This window comes from Myripristis murdjan, chromosome 17 (assembly GCF_902150065.1).
Source record: "Myripristis murdjan chromosome 17, fMyrMur1.1, whole genome shotgun sequence".
In the NCBI taxonomy this organism is placed as follows: Eukaryota; Metazoa; Chordata; class Actinopteri; order Holocentriformes; family Holocentridae; genus Myripristis; species Myripristis murdjan.
Genome location: NC_043996.1, coordinates 31,590,575 through 31,617,594, shown reverse-complemented (window position 1 = coordinate 31,617,594; position 27,020 = coordinate 31,590,575). Strand labels below are relative to the sequence as shown.

Here is a 27,020-nt window from a genome sequence, read left to right as displayed (position 1 = left end):
TCGCTGGAGCCGGATTCGCTTCGAACGCACGGAGAAGCCGCGCCGGTGCGCCCCGCCGCTCCGAGTCACGCCGACGGAGGCTCCGCTCGCACGGGATCGCCTGGGTGAAAAATCAAAGCTATACGCCGTGAGAAACAGCAGAAATCGCGTCGGCAGATCCAGAGGAAGGACGGAGGCTGAGGATGCTGCTGCTGCTGCTGCCATCCTGGGGAAACCGGAGCGCTTCCAAAGCTTCCTAAAGGCAAAGCCGGGCTGAAAATCTGGAGAAAAACCAGTCACACATTCACCAGTCCTTCTTCTTTTTTTGCTCCACCCCTTTGTGCTTCTTTTTTTTGATTTTGACTTTATTTTTTTATACACACACACACAGCACAGGCGTTTCGGGATTCATTTTCTCTGCGTGTTTGTTAACGCGCCTCCACCCGTGTGGGCAGCCGAATTGAGAAGCCAGTGTTTGGTGGTCGCTGGAGGAGCGGGGCTTGTCGTCTCCATCGCCGCCGGTATGTTGGTCGGAGGCCCGGGGAGGCGTCCCGCACGCCGGGCTGGAGGCTGCCTGGTGCCCGCCTGCCTGCTGGCGCTGCTGCTCTGCCTGCCGGGGACGCGGGCGTCCTACCCGCAGAGCGGCGAGTGCAAAGGCAAAGGCAAAGACTGCACAGGTAGGCTCCTTACTGTGTGTGTGTGTGTGTGTGTGTGTGTGTGTGTGTGTGTGTGTGTGTGTGTGTGTGTGTGTGTGTGCGTGCGTGTTGGGCTTTGCATGGCCTGTCTGGTGTGCGCGCGCGCTCTCACCGTTTAACCCGAGCGCAAAAATCTGCGAAACAGTCACTGTAAATCAATATTCTGCGGCTGATTAGATCAATAATCGACACATGGAATCATAGTTATGCTGTTTTTTCGTGGCCTGTTACGAGGCTAATATTGCTGTCAGTCTTTTATTGTGTTTTTGCTGCTCAATCATCAGTTACGTGCTCAACAAAATGCTCAAATATTTATATAGGCTAATATTCCCATTGGACTGTGTGTGTGTGTGTGTGTGTGTGTGTGTGTGTGTGTGTGTGTGTGTGTGGTAAATTATAAATGCTCTGGTCGTCCTTGTTAAGTTTAAAGTTGACCATTTAACTCTGTAATATTGAAAAGCCAATATCATTCAATATTCTTATAAGGTTGGAGAAAAAGAAAAAAAAATCAATATTGTGTTATGATGCGCGATGGGATCATTTCTTTAATCTCCCGGGAGATCGCTGATCATATCGCTGTGACGCTCCTCCGGGGAGCTCGGTAATGAGTTTACAGTGACCTTATTGTACTGTGTGCTATTTGTTTTTACTCCTGCGGTGTCACACTGATATTGCCGTAATATTCCTAGATTAGATTAGATTAGATTGGATTAGATTATGTGCAGGGGCGTGTTCGCGCTCTGCCACATGGAATAGTCTCACCTGTCACTGTGACTGTAAACTGACCGTTTAACCCTGAACGCAGCCCCTCTGCACCGCTCAGCACACACACACACACACACACACACACACACACACACACACCGTTCATGTGTCTGAGCTGCTCCTCTGTGTGTGTTTGCACTTTAGATTATTTTTGTAATTTTCTTATAGGCTCAGAATCAGAAGCAGAAATAATTTTTATTGATCCCTGAGGGGAAGCTGGTGACAGGGAGTGTGATTGGCGTGCTCTATTAGTACCTTTCTAATATTTACTACGACACTGTGGTACATGCCGCTCTCTTAAGTACACTTATCAAATATTTAAAAGAGGAAAACACACACACACACACACACACACACACACACACACACACACATGTAAATGAGTGTTCGCTGTCACTCTTGGCTTGTCTGAAATAACCTGGCTTGTTGATGTTTTATTAATGAGCAGGAGAATTGCCTTTTTGCAGTGCTGCTGCATGTTTGCATTAAAAATGAAGGGTGTTCATCATCGTAGATCAATGCACCGTGAGGCTGATCCCCGCTGCCGCACGGCGACCCGACACAGCCCGGCATAATCAAGGATTCTGCTCCGGCAAATGAAAATGTTCCAATTCACTAACCAAACCAAATACCTTGTTTTTTTTTTTTTTTTTTTTTTTTGTCAAGCCCCGAGGTCTAACTCACACATTGCGAGTCCATGCATGGCGGTAACCACGCTGCAGCGCTCTGTGCCTGGATACCAGATAATTGACTGTGCTGCTTTCAAAACTATTATTCCTCAGAAACGCGAGGCCTTTCAGTCGCAGTAAACAGCAAAATGGCTTTTGGCAGATTGTTGGAAGCGGCGGGCCGGCGAGGGAGCGGCGCTCACAATGGAAAATATCACCGTGGAGACGCACCGACTGTACACCATTTAGAGCACATTACCCTCTGTTGTTTGTGATAAAGAGGAACGTCTGGGTGCTGCTTGGAAAGTGCTCCACGTCGCTCAGTTAAACAGCGATGCGTTTGTCAGATTAATATCTCGGGCTAACGGCGGTAAAGCCATGAGGAGGCGGCGCTGTCTCGCAGCGGTGATGCTGCTCGTGGTCGTGTTTCTCCACGTTGAGGCCTCATTTGTCCTGGAGCCCCGTGGCTCCCTGCGCCCCCGCCCCTCTCCTGAAGAGGAGAAAAACACGTCGCGAGTCATTTTTCCATTTTTCACGCCGTCCACCGTCTGCCGCAAACTCTCCGTTCGCTCGTTGTGCTTCGTTATCGGCCCCGTGCTTTGTGTCGCTATTCTGTGTGAAGCCGTCTTCTGTCGTTCAGTATTTGATGTTCTGCTGCGCGTTTGAATTTCGAAAGAAGCTCCGTTTGCTCTGGAAGACCGGCGCCCTCTTTCCGTTTTGTGCCGTAAAGCAACGCGGCGGATTTCGAATTCGGGTTTCCAAATCGCCAGCTGCCGGTGAACAAGGAGGCGGCCAGAGGTCGGCAGGTGATGGACGACGGCCTCCTTTGTTTATTGAAGCCACATCAGTGTGTCATAATTCACCTTTTAAGGGTTTACTGGTGTTAAAATGGCGTCAATGAAACAAGCAAATTTAGTAAAAATTTGCTTGTTCCATTGGCAGAATTTGTTTCTTGTTTCTAGCAAATTTTAACTTGTTTCAAGTAAATTTTCACTTGAAACAGGTGAAAATTGTCTAAAAACAAGTTACTTCTGAGGTGATCATGTCTTATTTTAAATGTAATGAGATATTTTGACTAGAAATAAGACATTTTGACTTGAAATAAGACAAATAATCTTGGTAAGATTTGACTTTTTGCAGTGTGTTAGCACCTTTAGCGTAGCCAGAATTCCCCTGCATTCTCATGCCGTTTTACTTTATTCATCCCTCAGGAGTGCAGCTCTGTTCTGTGCTCGCCTGTGATTTTTTTTTTCTTGCTGTTGTTCTGTGATTTTTTGTTCTTTCTTTTGTTTTTTTTTTTGGCGTTTTTTTTTGCGTTTTTGCTTGGGATTGAAGCCGGGCTGCAGTCTTGATATGTGGCCCGGCTCTACCAGGTGATGAGCTTGTTTACTAATGAATGAATGTTAAATGAAGCCTGAAACTACAAACTGCCGGTGTCAGCTCGAGATAATATTTGGTGTCGTCTCACCTGGAGAGTAAATCCCTTCCTGTGATGCTGTAAGTGGACAGTAAAGCGGTAAAGGAACCTGTTCTCAGGTGCTGCAGGAGAACCTCGTCGGATGGGCTGCAGTCGCACTCATGAACATCGTCTGCCTGTCGGTTAGTCAGTTTGTCCAGGTTGTTTTGCGTTATGATATTCTGATTTATTGTGGTTTTAATTCAGTGAATCCTCCTCTAGTTTGTGTCTGTAAAGTCTGATGAGGCTGTGATTCTCCTAGAGGTCACTAGAGGTCATTTTCTCCAGCGACGTCCAGTTGGACAAAAGTCTCTGCCTGCAGTGAAATGGCTGCTATGGGGGCCAACATCATCACACAGGAATCAAATGTGGCTCATTGAATCCACAAGAGTCTCAGCTTTCCAGTCAAAGCCAACTGATGCAGCTCCAAGACTGTTTAGGCCCCAGTCTGCACACACACACCATTTTACAACAGGCCACGAGAACACATGTGGACTGCAGGCTTTGGGGCCCAAACTGCATGGGATTAGCAGAAGGTGGGCGTGTCTGCAGAGGGGAGAGAACCCATTTTCATTCACACAGCTGGAGGTCAGAGGTCAAGGGACCCTGCTGGAAATGACCAAGCTAGATATTAAAATTAATCCGGACTCTGGGGTGATGTTTAGCTCTCTGAACGGTTGCCATGTTACATTTCTGTTTGGACGTATCGGAGCTTTCAGAAAAACAGGAGAAAGCTTGTCGTGCATCTTCTCCGAGTCACAGCAGGCGGCATCAGGAAACAAACCCACCTCCTCTCCGCTGTTCACCGAACGGAGCCGCACACACTCCATCCACAACGAGCGGCTTCAACCTGTTAGCTCCTGTATTTCAAGCTGCTGCCGACACATTTACACTTTATTAAAGTCCCAGGCGGCGGCGGCGAGCGCAGGAGACGTGTGATCTCCCTGTGAAGTCCGTGCTGCCGGGGCGACTGAGGCTCCTCCGCGTGCGAGCCGACGTTCACACGCAGGACAGGCCTTCGCTTTGGGTTGGAAACATCAGCGTTGGCATCTGTTTCACAGCAACGTCAGCGGCAGCAGACACGTATCGGCGAGCTGTCGCGCCTCCGAGTCTTTAGACAGGAGTCATCCTCAGCTGCCTATTGATGTTCTGTCTGGGTCTCAGCTCGCTGTCAGCAAAATACACCCAGAAACAAATGAGATCGATGAATATGAATCTACATAAAACTCACATTTTTCTGTGTGTGTGTGTGTGTGTGTGTGTGCCTGTTCCGCTCAGTCCGTGCCCACCGCATGTCTGTCCTGCACATGTTGCCTGTTCCTGTAATCCAGCCCGGATGTTGCGCTGTGTAATTTTGCGGCGTGCGGAGCTTCATATTAAGGATGCAGGACTCCTCAGAGAAGAGGACCTGCTTTTTTCTTGTTTTTGTTGTTTGTGTTTTTGGAGGCTCACATGTGAAGCCAGACCACCTCCAGGCCTGGATCTGCAGGACGGAGGGAGGCCACGCCCTTTGCGTTTGGTTTCTTTTAGCTTGACGCTGCCGTGCTCCAGCTCCAGCTGATCCAGGGTCTGCAGACGAAGACGTGAGTCAGGTTTCCGTCTCGCCGGGTCAGAGGCCTTGGAGACAGCAGGCGACGTTATTATAGTTCACTAAAACTGACTAAAACTGGGTCTCTTAGTTAACCAAAGTAAATAAAAAACTGTACATAGATAGATAGATAGATACACTGCAAAAACGCAAAATTTTACCAAGATTGGCAAAATTTGCCAGTGGAACAAGTGAAAATTCACTTATAATAAACAATTAGCTAGAAACAAGAAACATTTTTTGCCAACGAAACAAGCAAATTTTCACTTGAAACAAGAGAAAATTGTCTAAAAACAAGTTACTTCTGAGGTGATCATGTCTTATTTTAAGTGTAATGAGATATTTTGACTAGTAATAAGACATTTTTGACTTGAAATAAGACAAATAATCTTGGTAAGATTTTGAGTTTTTGCAGTGTAGATAGATAGATAGATAGATAGATTTACTTTATTGATCCCAAACTGTGAAATTCCCACGTTACAGCAGCATCAATAAAAAACATAGAATAAAACATACATAAACATACATAAACTGTACAGAAAGTGTGTTGAGTGCTGCTGCTGCTCTGTTTGGTCACAAGCGTTTTCACACAACAATCAACGTTTTCACACAACAACAACTGAACTGGGACCAGAGAACCCACTCTGGACACTGAACTGGACTGAAAACAGAATTAAAAGAAAAACAAGTGGGTCATTCCGTGTCAGATCATCAGAATTTTCATTCATTTGTCACCATGACCTCAGGAATTTCTAAGAAAATCTCACATCTGATAAAGCCATATCTGAAATGAACAAATTCCTAATTTCAGCTATTTTTGACCAAAACTGAATTTCTGATGAATTTTTAAAGTGAGGCACTGCCATGAGAGTTTGGTCAGTTTTCAGTGAACTTCAGTTGACGACTTGCATTTTGGCACAACGTCAATGTGCTGTAACTTTATTAATTTTCACTCTAGAGTAATGAGACTTGGTATATTTCCTAAATGAAAGGTGCTAAATCAGATTTTGTTGTTGCTTTCTGTCTAAAATATAAACATCTGGAGCTACTGGGGACCAAACTTTGAATTTTCTTCAGGCTGTGCCTTATTGGGACTCCCTCAGAACCAAAGATATGTCAAAAGGTCAGATCTAGCATGTTTCAATTATTTATTTCCACCCCTAAAACTAACATAACTAGAAAGATTGTCTAATTATAGCTCCAAAACCTTATATTTTAGACAAAAAGCAACAACAAAACCTGATTTAGCACATTTCATTTAGTAAATATACCAAGTCTCATTACTCTAGGATGAAAATGAATAAAGTTACAGCTCATTGAAGTTGTGCCAAAATGCAAGTGACATGGCAGTGCCTCACTTTGAAAAGTGTTCATAAAACATGTTTTTCTAACTCTGGGATCGATGTCATTGAAATCTGAGTCGCTGCAGTGACACCCACCTGATGATGTGACTGACCCACGTGGAAAAACACCAAACCATGATCCCTCTGACGGGACGTCCAGTCAGATCTGTGTCTGACTTTCACATGACGGACGTTCGTGTCTCTCGGTCTTCGCTGCTCTTCCGTGTTTAAAACACGTTGGGGTTTACAAACGAACCCTCTGAGCAAATTCACACGATTTCTGTACGAAACATGAGGGGATTAGCAAAAAAAAAAAAAAAAAAAAAAAAAGACCTGGTAGGACAGAATCTGCAGAGTAAACACAACATATTTCAAAACACGCTGTCGCAAAATGCAGCTTATTACAAAATGTTTAACTTAGACTCACCAGATACACTGCAAAAAGTCAAAATCTTACCAAGAATATTTGTCTTATTTCAAGTCAAAATGTCTCATTACACTTAAAATAAGACATGATCACCTCAGAAGTAACTTGTTTTTAGACGAATTAGCTTGAAACAAGAAACAAATTTTGCCAATGAAACAAGCAAATTTGTCTAAAAACAAGTTATTTCTGAGGGGATCGTGTCTTATTTTAAGTGTAATGAGATATTTTGCCTTGAAATAAGACAAATATTCTTGGTAAGATTTGGAGTTTTTGCAGTGTATCTGGTGATTCTACATTAAACATTTTGTAATAAGCTGCATTCTCTGGTTTTGGGATGAGTAGTTAATGGGTCTGGTTGTAGTGTGTCAGCAGTGGAGAAAAGCAAGGAAACACTCGATTAATGCACTCACACACACACAGATATATTTATATTATATTTACACACAGATATGTATTTAACCACTTCGGCTCCTGAGTTGTTTGATTTGATGTGCAGCTCAGAAGGCTCATCTGAAGCGGTGTGAGGCGGCAGCGAGGCTTTATCAGCGCGCGACACAGAGTCACTCCTTTGTCCTTTTCTTCACACGGAGCGAGCGCCTCTCTGAAAGGGAAGCGCCGCGGCGTCGCCCGTGTGATCTGGCGCGTCGCCGGCCCGTTGCGCTCGCCGTCCTCGCCGAGATAAGTCGCACGGCGCCGCATAACGTGTTCCTCTGTGAGGCTCTTAAACAGCGTGCCTCGTGGGAGATCGCTTTCACAGTCTTAAGTTTGAAATCCTTCTTCTGCGGCGGCTGATAGTGCGCGGCGGCTCGTGCACTATTCATAAAGGTTCATTACCTCCCGTTGCGACGCCCCGGCTGAGCGAAGGCTCACGTGGGCCGCCAGATATTGCGGGGGAGCGGTCGCCATCAAGCCGCCATAATGTAATGGCTTTAATTAAAATTTCAGCACGGGCGCTGACGTGAGCCGCGCCGCAGATGAATATTGATGATCCGCCGTCGACGTTTAGGCTTTTACATTTTGTGGCGAGCGGACGGCGAGGAGAGGAAAACATCAGGATAAGCTTTAAAAAAAAAAAATCCCTGATGACAAATATGAGAAGCGGCTCATGTGGAGGGCGTGAGGAGGCCGGGGCGGGCCGTCCTGACAAAAGATGCTCCAAAGTCTCCCTGCGAGCCGAGTGAGTGACGTGCCGGGAGAGGAAGGAGAGGAAGGAGAGCTGCGAGCGGTGGAGGGGTTTTTTTTTCGTTGTTTTTTTTTTTTCCTCCTCCAGGAGCAGAACGTATTATAGCAAACAGGGGAGGGGGGGGTGAGGGGGGGGCGCCGGGGGGAAGTGAAGTTTTATGGCACCAGGACAGATGATGCTTGCCAGAGCCGTCGTTAGGCCCGTCTGGGAGGCGCAGATATACCTGGCCTGCTTACAAATAATTAGTTGTCATTCAGAGCGGGCTCTCGAGCACGCCCCTCGGGCTGCTGGGAAATCAGGAAGGAGCCAGGTAAATGAATGGATTTCGCAGTGTGTGTGTGTGTGTGTGTGTGTGTGTGTGTGTGTGTGTGTTTGGGACGGTGGCGGCGGTGCTTTCCTTCATCCTCTTGTGGCTTTGGGCGAAAACGCCGCAGGATGAAGTGTGTCGCTCGCTGTGGGACGAAACGGGGCTACACACACACACACACACACACACACACACACACACACACACACACACACACACACACACTCAGGGTGTGCACTGCAAAAAGTCCAAATCTTACCAAGATTATTTGTCTTATTTCTAGTCAAAATATCTCATTACACTTAAAATACGACATGATCACCTCAGAAGTAAATTGTTTTTAGACAATTTTCAGTCGTTTCAAGTGAAAATTTGCTTGTTTCATTGGCAAAATTTGCCAGTGGAAAAAGTGAAAATTCACTTGAAATAAGTGAAAATTAGCTAGAAACAAGAAACAAATTTTGCCAACGAAACAAGCAAATTTTCATTTGTTCACTTGTGTCACAAGTAAAAATTTGCTTGTTCCATTGGCAGAATTTGTTTCTTGTTTCAAGTAAATTTTCACTTGAAACAGGTGAAAATTGTCTAAAAACAAGTTATTTCTGAGGTGATCATGTCTTATTTTAAGTGTAATGAGATATTTTGACTAGAAATAAGACATTTTGACTTGAAATAAGACAAATAGTGTCCACGGGACCGGTCGCCTCCACGCGTCCCATCCATCGTCTATGCCAGCAGCCGTGCAATGCATTCTGGTAGCGATGCGTTTCAAGAGACGGAGTGTCATGTTGGCGTCTCCTCATTTGAATAAAGTCGAGATCGAGGCTACTTTATGCAAATGAGGGGCGTCCGGGGCGACTCGCCGCCTCTGGAAACTCATCAGGAGCTCCTACAGGAGCCGGCGTCGCTCTGACGGAGACGCAGATCAGCAGCTGCAGGAAGTCTTTTTCATGATTTCTGCCTCAAGCGTTTTGCCAGAGGATGTTTCCAGACGTTTGAAACCCGGGAGAGGACGGCCCACTGGTGAAGCGCTCGGCCAATCAGGTGCAGGGAGGGAGTGTTTGCAGCTGTCAGTCGGTGTGGGAGGCATAACATAATTCATCATTTCAGTTCAATTTTATTTGTAAACAAAACAAAAGTTCTCTCAAGGCTCTTTACAGAAAGCCAGCAGACGTCGGCCACATCCACCCGAGCCCGAGTGTGCGCCTCATTTCCTGTTTCGTGGTTTCCTATTGGACGTGGTGCTGTTGATCTGGCACCGTGCTGTGCTGTGATTGGCTGGGAGCTACACACACACACACACATTGTGTTCAGGCTGGAAAATGGTTTTGTCTCTGGCACGTTTTTCAGAGTGAACCAATCCTCCGCTCAGAGCCGCCTCACCGACACGTCGCCTCACCTGGACAGGTGGCAGCGTCTCGCAGCGTCACACGCCCGGCGTCAACACACCTGTAACACCTGCTTACATCTGGTTTGCTGCTGCGCTCCCATCCCGACAGAACAGCTCCCACACAGGCAGATCCTGCCCACCTGCCTCTGATCAGTGTGTGTGTGTGTGTGTGTGTGTGTGTGTGTGAATATTAAGGCTGTGTCACAATACAACGTGCGTTTTGTATCACGACTCTGAAATACAGCATGCGTCATAATCTGGGTGGACTAGTAAAATATACAGATTATTATTTAATAAACCAGGTGACAAACTGACTCAGAACAATGAAATTGAAGTTTCCCAATTTATTAACACAAATTAGCACAAAGCACGTATTTAACACAGAGCACTTACAATGTGGATGCCATAATATCCTGTGAAAATGAAGAATATAAACATACATTTGGACACAAGGGACATTAATCAATGTTTTTTTTTTTTTTTTTTTTAATAATGATGATTATTTTTGTTTCAGCGGAGAGTTTCAGTGATGACGGCCTAAATGCTGTTCCAGAGGGATTTTACAACCCGAAGAATGATATTATTAAATTTTAGAGACATATTTTGGCATGAAAATGGTAAAAAAAAAAAAAAAAAGCTGTTAATTATTGCCTTCATTCCAAAAACATCTGCCTCCACAGGCGTGTGTGAGTCAGCGCTCAGAGTTGAGTGAATAATAACCAGCACAGGAGTGGGCGGCGGCGGCGGCGGTGGCGGCGTGGCGTGGCGTAGCGGCGTACTAAAGCGCAGGTTAAGACGGCGGGACGAGGCTGTTTGTGCCGCCGGAGAGGAATTATATTTCGGGCGCTGCGGCTTAACGAGCGTCATATTCCTGCTAATCGAGCAGAAACAAACACATGATAAACGACGAGATGTTCTCCCTCCTCTCTGTCTCCCTCTGGAAAAAAAAAAAAAAAAAAAACCCTCTGATTATTCAAAACAGCGACAGCGGCACAACAACAGCATCAATCATGTTTGTGGCTGCGTGGCGACGCCGCCCTGCGTGTTCAGAGCTGCTAATCTGAGGGGTTTTCACACGCGAGTCCTGCTGACTGATCGCACGGCTCTTTCTTTAATCAGCGAGCAGACGTGTCGTTTTTTTTTTTTTTTTTTTTTGTTTTTTTTTTTTACACAGATATTGATGCCGATCAGTGGCTTTTTCATAATTCTAATAAGTGTTTTCTCGTAAGGCTGTGACGGTGTGTCTGTGTTACGGTGCAGGCGTTACGGTTTTAAAAAATGCACCGTTTTACGACGTGGCAGTGAAGTGACGTGGCAGAAACGGGGCGACGTGAGGAGCTGACCGATTTTCCCGTGAGCGTCCCGGAGTTTAAATCAAAGTCCAAACAAAACTTATGTTTGTTTTTAACAGGTTTGCTAATGTTCTTAGGTAACTGTAACCCTAACCGTAACCTTAACCTCACCTGAACCATCAGGTGAGCAGATTTCTCAAATGAAATCCAGGCACATTTCCAGCTTTGAGGTTAAAAAAAAAAAAAAAAAAATCTAATAATGATGAAATAAAGAAACGGGGACAATTTTAGTTTCATTTATTTTAACCAAATAGACCAGTAAAAAAAAACAAAAAAAAAAAAACGCCAGCAGGTGCCAAGAATGCATATTTTACACATTCTTCTGATCATCTAACAATCATCAATCACACATTAACCAGATAAACCTCAAATAAACGACGGTATAAAAAGCAAGACCGTGACCCTGAATTCGGTCAATAGTTAGCCACTGATGGAACCCCTGTCCACTTCAAAATAAAAGATCAACATCTCTATAGTTCAGTTACAATAATACAAGCCAAGCCAAGCCAAAAAAAAAAAAATTAAAAAAAATAAAATAAAAGGCATGGCAAGCGCGCTGTGCTCGCTCGGGCTTCCTGCGCACAGCGAGTCGTACGTTCATAATCTGCTTAAATCAGGGACGTTTCCGGGGACAGATTTTGCCGGGGACAAGTCGTCCAAAACGGGGAGTGTCCCTGGAAACCGGGGACGTCTGGTCACCAAACTGAACCGAGTATTTCAGCTAACACTGACGAGCTAAGAAGCTAATGTCCATTTAGCTAACAAGCTAACGGGTAGCTAACTGGCAGCTGAGGTGACGTCCAGTCGGCGCAAAACGTGACACCGACTCGCTTTCCTGTGGTGGACCGGCGGCTCTGTTACACACTCTGGCCTGAGGTCAGGTCGGAAGAGGAATGAAAATAACGAGGAATCAAATTCCACCAGGAGCTGCAGGCCGACAGCAGGTTAGCGGAGAGCGAGTCGTGCGCGGAAATTCATCAAACATGGCAACGCTGCCAAAGTACCTCAAATGACCGGATGGGTTTTTCTAGTCTTACCTGACCGTTGTTGTAAATAAGAATCTTAAAGGTGAACAATTAAAAAAACCCCACAAAATGTAAGTGTTTACCTTCTGTGAGGAAAAAGCTAAGTCGCTGAGATTTTACTCAAAGCCGCTTTGATATTAATGTCATATTTGCCTCCCCTGGCGAGCTGCACTTGATATTAAAAGTTTTGTATTTGTGGACGGTTGTAGGAGTTTTCTGAGGAGAACCTGTCTGATGGTCTGATGCTCGTTTGGTTTTTGTTCGAGGAGACTCTCCATTTCACTCCGTCAAACTCAGCTCGCATCAGAACGACCTCCCCGTGCTGCCGTGAGGCGTGTTTGATCGGCGTGTCCGTGACGTGCCACGTGATGTTTATGAAATTAAAAAAAAAAAAAAGAAATGACTCTTTTCCCAGGGAGCAGGGAAGCATAAGAGCCGCGAGCCTGATTCCCCGTCCACGGTCGGAGCAAGGCACTAACACCGCCCGGGCTCAGCGAGGCGTCCCCACCCACGCTCGAGTGGAAACACTGAGCTGTGTGCGGCGTCCGCTGAGGTGTCTATGTGTGTGTGTGTGTGTGTGTGTGTGTGTTAGCGGTGCTTTGCGGCGCCGAGCGTGGGTCCCGGCTGCAGTCTGAGGGGCTCCAGGAGGCCGGGCTCTGTTCTGCGTGTGGGCGGAGGAAGCTGGAGGAGCGTCGACTCGCCCTGCGGCGCCTCTTGACTCCTGCACCTCCGTCAAGGTCAGCGGCTGATTCCTCGTCTCCGGAGGCTGTGAGGTGTCAACCCGCCACCCCAAGGTTGTCAAAGTGGTGGGAGCTGTGGCAACAAAGTGGGAGAGCCAAACACCTCTGCAGAGCGCCTGCAGAGATCATCTCTGCACCCGTGAGACGATTATGACTCGGTGTCCGTTTTGCAGGCGGCCCAATGTTTGTGCTGCTTTGAGGAGGAGAGCAACTTCCTGAGCTCCACGCCTCGGCCCCGCCCCGCCCGGCGATGAGGCGGCCAGCCATTTGCATAAATCAACGTTTAACAGAGACATTAGTGAGGTCGCCGTCCACATGCTGTTACAGTGGTCCCTCGTTTATCGCGGGAGTTACGTTCTAAAAATAACCCGCAATAGGCGAAATCCGCGAAGTAGTCAGCTTTTTAGGGCCCGAGCGCTGGAACAGCGCGAAGCCCTATTTTTTTTTACAATTATTCTAGATGTTTTAAGGCTGTAAAACCCCTCACTACACACTTTATACACTTTTCTCAGACAGGCATGAACATTTTCTCACTTTTCTCTCTTGTTTAAACTCTCAAAGTTCAAACCTTCGTAGAAAAATAAGTCCAGTATTATAGAATGAACGCATTCTGTACTGTACAGGAGACACGGCACGGAGGAGACTGATTGACAATGGTCTACAGTCCCTTAGCCAATCAGGACGCAGAACACAATGCGCTGTAAAAAAAAAAAAAAAAAAAAAAAAAGTGTGATCTTAAATAATTTTCAGTCATTTCACGGTGAATGGAAACGCACGCTGATCTGCATTTTCAATAATGTGCTGAGACGATGTGGCTGGAAACAGCTGCAGAGGCTGGGATACATATTTGAAAAGCAGGATTGTAACTCATTTTTTTTCTGGCTGTGTGCTCTTTATGCATAAAATACATGCCACTATATGTTTTTTTTAAAGACTATAGGGACGTGCATTGAAAAAAAAAAAAAAAAAATCAGTATGTTTTAAATTGCTCTGTAACAGTAAAATGTGGGACCTGTATATTCTGCAGGAGGTCTTTGAGGTGGCTGCAGGCGTCGGTCCCTCTCATGTTACCTGCTCGCTCACGTTCAGTCTCAACATCCTGCAACATCGACGCCGCGATGCCGAGATGTGACGCGTGAGTTTGAGGGCGCAGCGGCTCGTCGTTAGCGCTGTCGGATCAGGATTCGTCTCCAGCTGAGGAGGAATTATCCGCCGATCAGTTTTACCATCTGGGTTTTGGGGCAAACCAATTATCTGCGGCGCTGCGGGGTGACAGACGGCTTTAATTGTTTTTCACGAGGCAGTAAACGGTGTTTGTCAACGCGCCGGATGTGTACTTTCTAAATCTGTCATGATTCTCAGAGTTTAATTAAACCCAGAGGATAAAACGGCCCGTAAAGTCAAGGTGTTCCTCTGAGAGCAGGACGGTTGTGAAGCGGTTTGCTGTGGTTTTGTGGGCCGACGGGTCACAGGTCCAACCTTCAGCCCTCATCCTTTGGCACTTTGCACCATGAAATCTGAGAAACACCTTGGAACCAGACCCGAGGACGGTCCTGACTCGACCAAAACCTCGTCTTAACGGAGTCCCAGCTGCTCGTTTCGAGGCGGTGCGCCGTGTTTTCTTCACGGCCGCCGCTTTGCACGGAACATGTCATCCAATGAAAGCTCAGACCCTGCAGATGAGCGCTTTAACACTGGTCCCGGCTCTGTAATTATCTGTATCATGAGAGCCTTGAATCATGGCGGAGAGATGTTTGTGTTTCTTGACTTTGGCCTGACCTCCGTGCTGGTCGTCTTCATTCACTGCTGTGATGCTGTCAGAGCCTCAACAACAAGTCTGAGTCCTCAAATCCTTTAAAATATCAACACCATAATGATAAAACCCTCCAGTAAACGTTCCTTCAGTAAAAGTACTGCAGTATTCTCAGTAAAATGCAGTTCAGTGTGAAAGTGAAAGCAGCTGGAGGCCCCGGGCCCCCAGCACAGGTGACCTCACCCTCAGGACTCTGATGTGAGAAGATGTTTGGCTTCATGTGAACGAATACGTTGTGTTGATGTTGTACTTGGAGCTCTGACAGATTCAGAGCGGTGAGATTAAAACGTAATGTCGAGATAATCCCTCATGAATTATCTTTTTCGTTTATCGTTTTGCAGCAATTTCTGGCCAATTAAAATACAGTGAGATTAACTCTCTGAATAAACCTGAGCAGGTTCACTTGATTTTGGAAATATCGGAGAAAAAAAAAGAAAAAGAAAAAAGCGATTAAAAAATTTGCAAAAAATGGCCGGAGCATTGGTAGAAATTTTGCAAAAAAAAAAAAAAAAAAAAAAAATCACAAAATTACAAAATATGCTTAATAAAAATAAAGCAATAATTATCTGAAAATTAGTTGAATAAAATAAAATAAAATAATAACATAAACTAAAAAAATGATAAAATGATGTTTTTAAAGGTGACATCGGTGATGCTGGGTCAGATTTCTCACTTGTGGATGGAGGCCAAGTTTTCCCTCTGAAATGTAGAAAGTCTCGCAGGACAGAAACACACATCACGTGTGTGTGTGTGTGTGTGTGTGTGTGTGTGTGTGAGGCAGCGCAGTAAAGTGATCTACAGCTCCCAGGTCAGCCGTGGCCTGCAGGCGCTCAGGTGTGAGCCCGAGCCCTGCAGCAGCAGCACACACACACACACACACACACACACACACACACCGCCCACCATAAAGTTACGTCTGCACTTCAAAAGGTCTAATGTTACTGAACCTGAGCCTCAGATCAGGTCCAGTCGTACAGTGTAAATCTTAATGCTGTCCGACCGCAGGTGTGTGTGTGTGTGTGTGTGTGTGTGTGTGTGTGTGTGTCATTCATCCACCTGTTTGATCTCTGTGTCGGTCTTGCTTTGCTTTTTAAGGCGTTTCTGCTCTCACAATGTGACACCTGACTTCCTGTGGAGGCTCTGCAGCTGCATGACTAAAAAAAAAAAAATCCATCTTAACAAAAGATTCAGTCTCAGTGTCAAAATCATGTTTTTCCTCAAACAAGGTCAAAAATCTGCCAGTGGGATTAGATAATCCCACTTGTCTCCAATGCAGTTTCACTCATTTCAGGATTTTTTCTAGAAACAAAATGAAATCTTGAAACCAGGAAGAAGAAGGCAGCTTTTTTTCCACGCTCCGTGATTCTCGTAGCTTCCTATTGGCTGCTATTGATCTGTCACTGTGCTGCGCTGTGATTGGCCGGGAGTCTCTGCAGACACACACACACCAACACACACTGCTAGTGGCTCACAGTCATGATGGGGAGGTTTGCTCCTAATCTGTTCATTTGGATGAGATTTGTAACGTGTGTGTTCTGACCTTCGCTCTAACTGGATGTGTTTGGTCGTGATGTTTCCTTGTATGTCACTTTGATGTTTTCTTGTTTTTGCTCCCTGCTTGGTAAACCAGATTTTAATCTCAGTGAGATTAGTCCCAGGCTGAGCTGAAGGTTAAAGGTGTTTGTTCCTTTGTCCTCGTCTGACTTCCTGCACCATAAGCCCCTCATGGGAAAATGAAAATGCTTTTTTTTTTTAATTTTTATGATACTGGCTTAATGTGCTTTCTGCCAATTATGTGTTGTAATAGTGTCCGTGTGGATGGCTCCGTAGATTAGGCGTGAATGGCAGCTTCATGAAACTGCGGAGGCGTCATCTGTCAGAGCCGGAGTCGCTCACGGCGCCGCAGCATCCATCAGGACGAGGCGGTCAGTCTGCACGCTCACTGCTCCTCACACAGCTTAAAAAATCTGCCAGTGGGATGAGATAATCCCACTTATTTCCAACGCAGTTTCACTCAGTTGAGTTAATTTTTCTGGACACAAAAGTGGTTGTGTGAAGATCGTGTCAGCATTGTTCAAGCAAACTGAATTATTTGAGTTTTCAACGTTAACTTGACCAAACTGGAGATGATTTTTTGCAGATCAGCGCTCACACACACACACACACACACACACACTGCCAAAACTCTGCATCCTCATGTTCAGCCCTCACATCTCATTTTTCTTCAAACAAGTAAAAAAAAAATCAAAATCTGCCAGTAGGATGAGATAATCCCACTTGTTTCCAGAGCAGTTTCAGTCTAAATGTGTTGAAAGGAGGCAGGAAGAGGGAGATCAGCCACCAGGATCAAGAAAATGATATTTGATTCAAGAAAATTCTGGAAACAAGTTGATTAGAGTTGGAAACAAGTGGGATTATCTCATCTCACAGGCAGATTATTGGACTTGCTGAGAGAAAAATGAGATCTGAACACTGAAGATGAGGTTGAGTGAATTGTCATGATTCATGGTTATTTTTTTGCAGCGCAGCCTCAAACACGACGCCATGTCACATGACTCGGCGGCAGCCAATAGGAGAGGATTATTTCCACAAGGGCACTGAAAAACATTTTATTTTTCTAAGGAAATGTTTGACACTAATTATCACGACACTTTGCTGAAGACATACAACAAACAGACGACATGTGTTTTAAAAAAATAAACTTAATTTATATAGCACCTAACAGAATGCAGAGTTTACACAGAGCTCTACAGGAAGATGTCAAAATAAGAGTTTTAGGAGAAAAATGAGGAGATAAATGCCTGAGTGGCTTTGATTAGATACGGGATTTATGTTTTATTTAATGGCTGGGTTTGTTATGTGTTTATTTCATTTGATTTGTTTGCACCAGTCATTCAGTCTCATCTTCAGTGTTAAAATCTTGATTCAGATCTTGTTTACCGAGAGATAATCCCACTTGTTTCCAACACTAATCCACTTGCTTTCAGAATTTTTCCTGAATCAAGGGTCATTTTCTTGATCCTGGTGGCTGATCTGTCTTATTCTGCCTTGTTCCAACACATTTAGACTTATTCCCAGACAAATTCTTGATACGAGTGAAACTGCATTGAAAACAAGTGGGATTATCTCTCTTTTTTTTATACCTCATTTGAAGAAAAACAAGACTTAAACACTGACGATGAGACTGAAAGACTTGCTATTATGGAGATTTGTTTGCGGTGTAGGATCACTGTGTGCATTTACAGTCCAGACGAGGTAAATTTTCACAACATCTCTCATCTCAAAATCTTTCAAATCTTGATTCAAACCTTGTTTACCTGGAGATAATCCCACTTGTTTCCAGAATTTTCATGCATCCAGTGTCATTTTCTTGATCCTGGTGCCTGATCTGTCTTATTCTGCCTTGTTTCAGCACATTTAGACTTATTCCCAGACAAATTCTTGATACGAGTGAAACTGCAAGTGGGATTATCTCTTTTTTTCACCTCATTTGAGGAAAAACAAGATGTGAACACTGAAGATGAGACTGAATGATTTGCTATGATGGAGATTTGTTTGCGGTGTAGGATCACTGTGTGCATTTACAGTCCAGACGAGGTGAATTTTCACAACATTTCTTTTTTATCATCTCAAAATCTGTCAAATCTTGATTCAAACCTTGTTTACCTGGAGATAATCCCACTCGTTTCCAGAATTTTCATGCATCAAGGGTCATTTTCTTGATCCTGGTGGCTGATCTGTCTTATTCTGCCTTGTTCCAACACATTTAGACTTATTCCCAGACAAATTCTTGATTCGAGTGAAACTGCAAGTGGGATTATCTCTTTTTTTCACCTCATTTGAAGAAAAACAAGATGTGAACACTGACGATGAGACTGAATGTCTGGTTAAGATGGAGATTTTTTTGTTGCAGTATTCACAGTCCAGCCTAGGTAAATATTCACAACATTCATAGTTTCATCGTCTCGTGCGGTTCTGCTCCATCGGGTCGGCGATGCAGATTTGCGACGCTGCAGGTCGTTTGGCCTGAAACGACAAACGGGGCCGTCGAAGGGTTTCGGACACCAACTTGTGACAAAACCTCCTCTCGCCTCCTCTCGTCGCCGCTGACGCTCGACTCCACCTCGGCCCAGAACTCATCAATGTTAATTTCACGCCGACGTCGCCTCTAATGAGGAAGATCGCGCTGATTAACGACGCTGCGATCTCTGTTAGAGTCCGCGAGGAAAAAGACCGACTCGGAGTCTCTGAGTGGCCGCTGTTTGGGATTTACTCTGCATAATAATCTGAATAAAATACCCCCTACCTTTGTGCCCGGCTCCTCTTGGTTCCTCGTCGTGTTAATGATGCAGGACCTGCAGCTTGTTCCCGCTCTGTGTTTGCGCGCCTCTGGAGATGTAAATGTGAGCGTACGGTGTGTGTGTGTGTGTGTGTGTGTGTGTGTGTGCGCTCATGTTGTTTATCTGCTTTGTGTGAGCGAGCGCTCGGCTGATGAGGTTCACTGCACCGTCACAGCTGGAGGAAACAGTGGTGACTAATTCATCTGCCGTGTGAGATACACGCCGCCTCCGAGCTGCGCCTTATCTTTTATAAGTACATGTTTATGTTTGATTACTTCTTTAATATTTTTTATTTATTTAGTTTTTTAGCCGTTTTATCTCATCCGGAGCGACTTATAATGAGTGCGACTGCAGCCTGAGCTCAAGTTTCTGGCGGGTCGGCGACACAAGTGAAGCGACCTGCAGGGCTGAGACTCTCCCGTCTCGTTTTGCTGAAGTCAATTTTCACCAAATCCTGATGAGAGGAGCTTCAGGTTTGATCTGGACCAGCAGCAAGAAGAAGCACCGCCTTTTAAGCCTTTCAAACCTTTAGAGCAAAACTGTGCACTCAACATTTTTTTTTTTTTTTTTTAGGAGGGAGTTAACTCTGTGGGATCAGCATGTCATACGATGGTTGAGTCTACATGGCTCTCATTGCCCTGGTGGTCTCATGGTCCTCGCTGCAGTTTTTCACGGTGCAGCTTTTATTGTGAAATTTGGAAAAAATGACAGAAAGTGGAACCAACAAAGCAGAAGCAGGTTCCTCTTCTCGTCTTTGCTGCCTGAGCTTTTATTGTGAAGGGTTCCACAGTCTGTCACTGATCATTTGTTTCTCTGCGATGGATCTGATTTAAAATGGAGTGAAAATACTCCGAAAAGTACAAGCACACAGAAAAGCCACTCAGTTGCAGTAACGTGAGTAAATATATTATTAGCCACTTCCACCTCTGCTGCAGAAATACTTTACATTATTAGTTTAAAGACTGTTAAATGGACTCTTACTTTGTTGATTTGATGTGTTTCCTGTTGAAACAGGAAGTTTGCGCGGGACGTGGTGCAGGGAAGGATCACTCAGAATCTCAGTTTGGCAGGGAAACATACTTTTATTTTGAAGGGACAGGTGACTGATGGAGGATGTTTAAAGATTTATGAAAGTTTTATTGATCGAAATTTTAACTCACAGCCACTGGTGCAGGATGATGACGTCACTGTTTAATAGTCGAGGTAATGTCATGGCGACTTTAAAGACGCTAACAGTAAAAATGTATGCAAACCTCAGCTTGACCCGCTTCAGTTTTGTTGAGTCGATGAAGCTTTTTTTTGTTTGTTTTTTTGGTTTCTTGAAGACTTATAGAGAGTAGAAATGTGATAACAGGCTGTGCTAAGCCTGTGATTTATCAGGCGTGGACAGAGAAATCTGTAGCTTTGGTAGTTTGTCATAATACAGATGTAAAACTCTGTGGCGTCGGTCCACTACAGGCAAACAAAAACTGGCATGGGGCAAATTTGTCGTTGCTCGTGGGATGACAAACAGGTGAGCACCGGCGCCGGGCTCTGCTGCTGTGGCCGTGAAGCCGTCTGAAGCTCAGACTCGTCACCGGTTTCTAACCAGCCGCTCCTCTTTTCCGACTTTTCCGTCTGCCAGCGCTGTCAAGGGAACGTTGCTATGGAAACAGCGACATCCCCGCTCCGTGTCGTTCTTCTCTGGGAACCGGCGGGTTAAACCACAGTGTCTTAACAACAAAGGGGAAGTCAGGCTGAAGGCCGATGATGAAATCAAAATGTCTGGGGGGAAACGAAGGCAGGAGCCCAGACACAAGGAAGTTTTTTTTTTTTTTTTTTTTTTTTGCAGGAAGCAACTGTTCCTGTTTTGTTCAGTGGAGATGTTCTTAAAATAAAGTGTGTTTGTTAACGTTCTTGCCATTGGATGCCGGCTCCTCTCGCTGAGAAGTTATTGTGCAAGACGAGCCCAGTGATCTCTGGCTCCCCGCGCATCAGAGAGGCCTCGGAAAATGCTAACAATGTTGAATGAGCCGGCGCCGTACAGTGCATTAGCCTAATTAGCTCGGCTGGTGTCGGTGTATCAGACCTGAACTCCTGCTGTGATTTCTGCAGGCGGAATCAGAGCGAGTCGGACTTTTAAAGAGGAATGCCATCTAATACCACTCAGTTTTAAGATTGCACGCCATCCCCGCAGCTTAAAAGCAGACGACATCTGCGACTCAGCGAGTTTCAGCCCGACATGAGGCGTCCATCATTAGGAAAATGATGCTAATCTCAGAAAATTACACTAATCCCAAGCATTTCCTTCAGATGGCATCGAATGGGTTACGATATAAATAAAATATAAATCACAATTACTTTCCTCACGCATGACCAGAGCCTTCATGATGCTGGAGGATCAGCAGGGGTCCATTTCTTACAATCTGCACAAATGCACCCTCAAAGGCAAATTATTGGACCTTGGGTTAATTATGTGAATTATTTTTAGAGCCAAAAAGGTACACATATGCACCATTTCCTCCAAATGTTAAGGACAGCTTTGTTAGGCCAAATACAATGAATGAACACATATGTACATAAATAAATTAGGTAAAGTATTCATTGCAACGCGTAGGCTGTGAATGAAATAGGTTTTGTAGATTTGTGGATATGAAAAATAGGTGATGCAGCTCTAGGAATACAGGGACAAGGTACAAAAGGTACAAACCACAAGGGAACCCCCGATGTGAAGGGTTAGGGTTAGGAAGTACTGGCACTAAAGATTCAGTTATGTACTCCGGCCATTTTACACCAAATGGTTCTTGGGTTCTGCAGACAAAGTGAGAACCAGAAGCTCATCAGTGTGTTTGTGTTTCCACCTGGAGAGCAGAGAACTGCATCTCATGAGGGGGAGGAGGAGGAGGAGGAGGAGGAGGAGGAGTCGAGTCCTGCTGAGAACAGTCAACGTGGAGGATGTTGAGGATTATTTACCGCTGACCCGCCGGGACGTTGCTTTTGGTCTCGGAGAGGAGACGCAGGGAGGGGGGAAATGAGATCGAGGACATGAGTGAGAAAAGCGAGAGCTGAGGAGATGAAAGTGCTTTTAGTAAAAGGAGTGGAGGGGATCAGCTGTGACGTGGCGTGCAGCCGCCGAGACCAGCGGCTCGTTCTTCCTCTCGGTTACCAGCAGAACAGTCGCCGAGTGCTGGAGAACGTTTTGGGGTCTTGACTTCCTGGTTCTTCATAATAGTTCCTGTTTTCTTGGGTTCGGTTCCCGTGGTGGAAAAGGATCCCAGCTGTAGTCTAAAGGACTTGGCGAGGGTTGAGGCAAGGGTCCTGCTTGTTTCCAGCGCAGTTTGACTTGTTTCTGGAATTCTCTCTGGGAATAAAATCTGTTGAAACCCTCAACGTTTGTCATTTCGAGCCAAACGATCTGCCGTGTCGCAAATCTGCATCACCAATCAGATGAAGCAGAACTGCACGAGACAATAAAAATATCAATTTTATGAACCTAATCCTTGTCTGGACTGTAAACACATACAGTGAGCCTACACTGCAAACAAATCTCCATCTTAACACATCATTTAGTCTCCCCTTCAGGGTTCACATCTAAAAATAAATAAATAAATGAATAAAAATGTAAAAAATCCACCAGTAGGATGAGATAATCCCACTTGTCTCCAATGCTGTTTCACTCGTTTGAGGATTTTTTTTCCAGGAACAAGTGTGAATCTGTTGAAACAAGGCAGATCAGCTCACGAGGATCAAGAGAACGACATTTGATTCAAGGCAGTTTGAAGATTAACACTGGAAACAAGTGGGATTATATCATCCCACTGGCAGATTGCTTTTTTTTCCTCCCTTACTTTGTTTGAAGAAAAACAACATTTGAACTCCGAAGATGGGACTTTATTTGCCTTGTATTAAGTATCTGTGCCTGCAGGTTGTGTAACCAGAAGGTCGCAGGTTCAATGCCACAGAAAGCGTGACCAAAAGCACTAAAGCGCTACCTGCTCATTCACTGTAAGTCTCTGTGTGTAATGGGATTAGCTAAATTCCTTAAATGTAAAAATGTCTTTATGTATGGGGATTTATTTACTGAGACAGGCTCCGTTTCTGTCGAGAGCGTACCCTTCATTTGAAGCATGGCATTGTGGGAAACGCCATGGCAACAAAAACCAGCCGATGCCCGCCCGGCCCCGTCTCCCCCGACGTCGCGCCTGCCTTTAGGAACTCGTCCTCTTTGTTTTTCCGTCTCCTGGTTGCACAAAACCGTGAATGCGAGTCTCGATAGTGGCATTCTGCTCGTATTAGCCACGCCGCCTCGACCGCAGCCGAGCACGTTTCCTTTTTTTAAAGCCTCTTCCCCCCAAATCATGCTGTGAAAGGGGCTTTCTGCCGCCACAACACAATGGCTTTGCTGCAGGAAAGTGTGTGTCCGAGGGAAAAGGCGGGCTGTGTGGAAAAGTGTCTTTGTTTCCAGCTGCTCTTGTTGTGCGAGGCTGTTCCTGCCCGTGCCGCGGGACTCTGAATGTCAAATTCAACAAAAACACTGCAAAGAATACCCGTCTTAGCAAGTTCATTCGGTCACATCTTCAGTGCTCAGATCGCGTTTTTACCTCAAACAAGGTCGGCGGGATGAGATTTCGCACTCGTTTCCAACGCTTAATCAACTTGTTTGCAGAATTTTCTCGAACCAAGTGTGATTTCTGCCTCGTTTCAGGATTTATTTCTGGAAGCAAAGTATAAATATGCTGAAACAAGTGAAACTGCACTGCCTTGGAGAGCTGCTGGGACCTGCATCCGTCTGGTTTTCGGAGGAGAGTCTTAGCGTCCCGTGATGCTCTAAATGCTGCTTTTCCACCTGAACGAGAGTAGAAATCTGTGGTAAACAGAGTATTGTTGGTGATAAATATGTGCAGAGGTAAAGGTCCCTATCAGAGACGGACAAGCCCTCTTATCAATCCTTCAGTCGCTCGGATTACGAAATATGCCGCAATGCAACGACACAGTTGTGTGTGTGCGAGGCATTTCTAGCATTTCAGTGCATCTAACAGCAGACAGCAGCCACACAGCAGCCTCCTCCGCCCCCCAACAAACACACACACACACACACACACACACATATATATACACCCCCACCTCACTGCCCGGCTTGTCGCTGCCGCTGCGCTCAATGGATTCGCCCAAGAAGTCGGTGATGCGAGACTAATCAGGTCCCATTCCAATTCTGGGCACAGCGGAGGACACGGGGCCTCGTCTCCAGGCTCAAACAGTAAACCAGCAGGTGACTCCGACTCGATGCATTTTAATTGGCGTATAAAGCGAATCCGGGGGGGCTCGGCCGGCTGCGAAATGCAACTCCTTCCCCTCTGCAGCGCCGGTTCCTGAACTCGAGAGGTAAGAGGAGAACGCCGGATTCCCGCTTCGACGGTTCTCCGTCGAAGCGGGAATCTGGCGTTCTCCTCTTACCTCTTCAGCGTTCTCCTCTCACCGGGAGGGAAGGTAAAACCTGAAGCCTGCAGCGGCTAATGGCCGCACAGCAAACCCTGCGGAGAATAGAAGCTGGGCGGTTCGATATCACAAAGGCCTGGGAGGATGAAAGACAGACGTGCCCCAGATAGCGCCGCTCAGCCACGGAAGCAAATACATACCAATAAATCCACCGTAAGCATGATATATGATTGGTGTAAAATTAAAACATGGCGGCACTGAATTATGAATTACCTCTGCCGTGAAAGAACGGGCTCAATCAATTGCTGTGGTGTAAACAGACGCATGGCCGGGCCTCAGCGGGTTGTTTTAGCATGCAGAATCCATCCCCTCTTCATCCTCGGGCGAAGAGAAACAGTGACTGGACATGAAAGACACACACACACACACACGCACATCGCACACACACCGCACACAGCCATCTGTTTCACACACACTTCACACACATACAGGGCATGTGCAAAACACAATGTGTACATTTGGAGCAGAACTGAGCCTGCACTGCAAAAACTCAAAATCTTACCAAGAATATTTGTCTTATTTCTAGTCAAAATATCTCATTACACTTAAAATAAGACATGATCACCTCAGAAGTAACTTGTTTTTAGACAATTTTCACTTGTTTCAAGTGAATTATTACTTGAAAATTTGCTTGTTTCATTGGCAAAATTTGCCAGTGGAACAAATGAAAATTCACTTGAAACAAGTGAAAATTGTCTAAAAACAAGTTATTTCTTAGGTGATCATGTCTTATTTTAAGTGTAATGCGATATTTTGACTAGAAATAAGACAAATATTCTTGGTAAGATTTTGAGTTTTTGCAGTGTGAAGTTCGTCTTTTTGAAATCTTGTTTGTCTTCAAATAAGATAAAAAATCCACTTGTTTCCAGAATTTTCCTGTATCAAGTGTCATTTTCTTGATCCTAATGGGCTGATCTGAAATTTATACTTGTTTCCAGAAAAAAAAAAAAAATCCTGAAACAAGTCAAACTGCACTGGAAACAAGTGGGATTATCTAATCCCACTGGGAAAAAAACAAGATTCTGCGGTGCCACACAAAAACAGCAACAATAAAAATCAGCAACAACTAAACTTACACTGTATCAGTATCGCAAAAAGACAATAACAAGCCAAATGTTAAGATCAGTAAAATAGCCAACACATGTAAATGAAAAATATGCAACAACAAAAAGCAAAAAAATTCAAACAAATTAAATAAACAATTCTGAAACATAAAAAGCACAATAAAAGCTATAAGAAATTCAACAGTTTTTCTTTCAGCAACTATTTAAAAGAAAATCTGCTTTTGCTCTGTTTGATATTAAAATGAGATTAAAGGTGAGACTGAATGACTTGCTAACATGGAGATTTTGTCTCTGTGTTATTAATATCTTTAATGTCCCACTTTGATGTATTTGTACTCCTGTCAGCTGTCACCAATGATTTGAAAATGTGCTGAACACTGCAAAAAAAAAAAAAAAAAAAAAAAAAAAAAAAAAAAAACCTCCTCTCAATTTCATGTTCAGTATTCAAATCTTGTTTTTCTTCAAACGACATAAAAAAAGAGAAAAGTCTGCCAGTGGGATGAGATAATCCCACTTGTTTCCAACGTTAATCAGCTTGTTTCCAGAATTTTTTTTTCAGTCAAGTCATTTTCTTGATCCTGGTGGCTGATCTGCCTTGTTTCAACACATTTACACAGATCAGTTTTTTTCCATGTTGGAAGAAAAACAAGATTTGAACAGGAGACAGAAAGACTCGTTAACATGGAGACGCCGTCCTCTTTTGTAACACTTATGAATATGAAAGCATTAATGCTAATAAAGCCCATTGAACTGAACTGAGAGAGAGGGAGAGAGACAGAGAGAGAGAGAGAGAGAGAGAGAGAGAGGATGGAGGTGTTGGACAGACGCTGTTTGCTGTGTTTGTTTGCTGCAGGTTTTGTTTGCAGTCTGTCTGCAGCTTCCAGAAAGCCACATTTTTAATACCAAAAACAATTTGGGATTATGTTGGCGTGTTTGGAGGAAGCCTGACAACAAACACAAACGCAAAATGGAAACTTTTATTAATTAACTTTTATGTGAATACTTGTTCCTAGAAAAATAATCCCTCACCCCATCGCGTGGGATCAATCTTTACCCTGTTGGAGGAAAAAAACACGACTGGAGTCTAAATGAGCAGTGGGAGTGCAGATTGTCACCACGCATGTCCGTTACTGCGCGTCGTCACTCGACTCATTTCCTCTCACACCAAACGAGCTCGTGCGACACCGTTCACACGTTCAGTTTGCAGGTGAGATTACGCCCGCAAGTAAATCAGCTTTGTTTTTCAGCGGAGTGGCCCTTTAACTGCGGAACGCTTCTTCAAAGACGTTCCTGCAGTGAAAGCCAGTGGCCAGCGCTTTTGTCCTCCTGCAGGCGGTTCTCAGACTGTTTACGGCCGCTCGGCATGTTGGGATTGTTTATGAGCGCCTGGTGAAAGAGGGTGGGAGGGGT

General features: G+C 44.9%; 1 protein-coding gene across 1 annotated transcript in view; it reads left to right on the top strand.

The window, feature by feature from the left end:
* The first annotated feature begins 469 nt into the window (after positions 1-469).
* tmeff1a (transmembrane protein with EGF-like and two follistatin-like domains 1a) overlaps positions 470-27,020 on the top strand; it is a 111,812-nt gene continuing 85,261 nt past the window's right edge. Inside the window, 1 exon segment of the mRNA XM_030075159.1 lies at positions 470-656. Coding sequence (XP_029931019.1) covers positions 503-656 — 154 coding nt within the window. The 5' untranslated portion in view covers positions 470-502.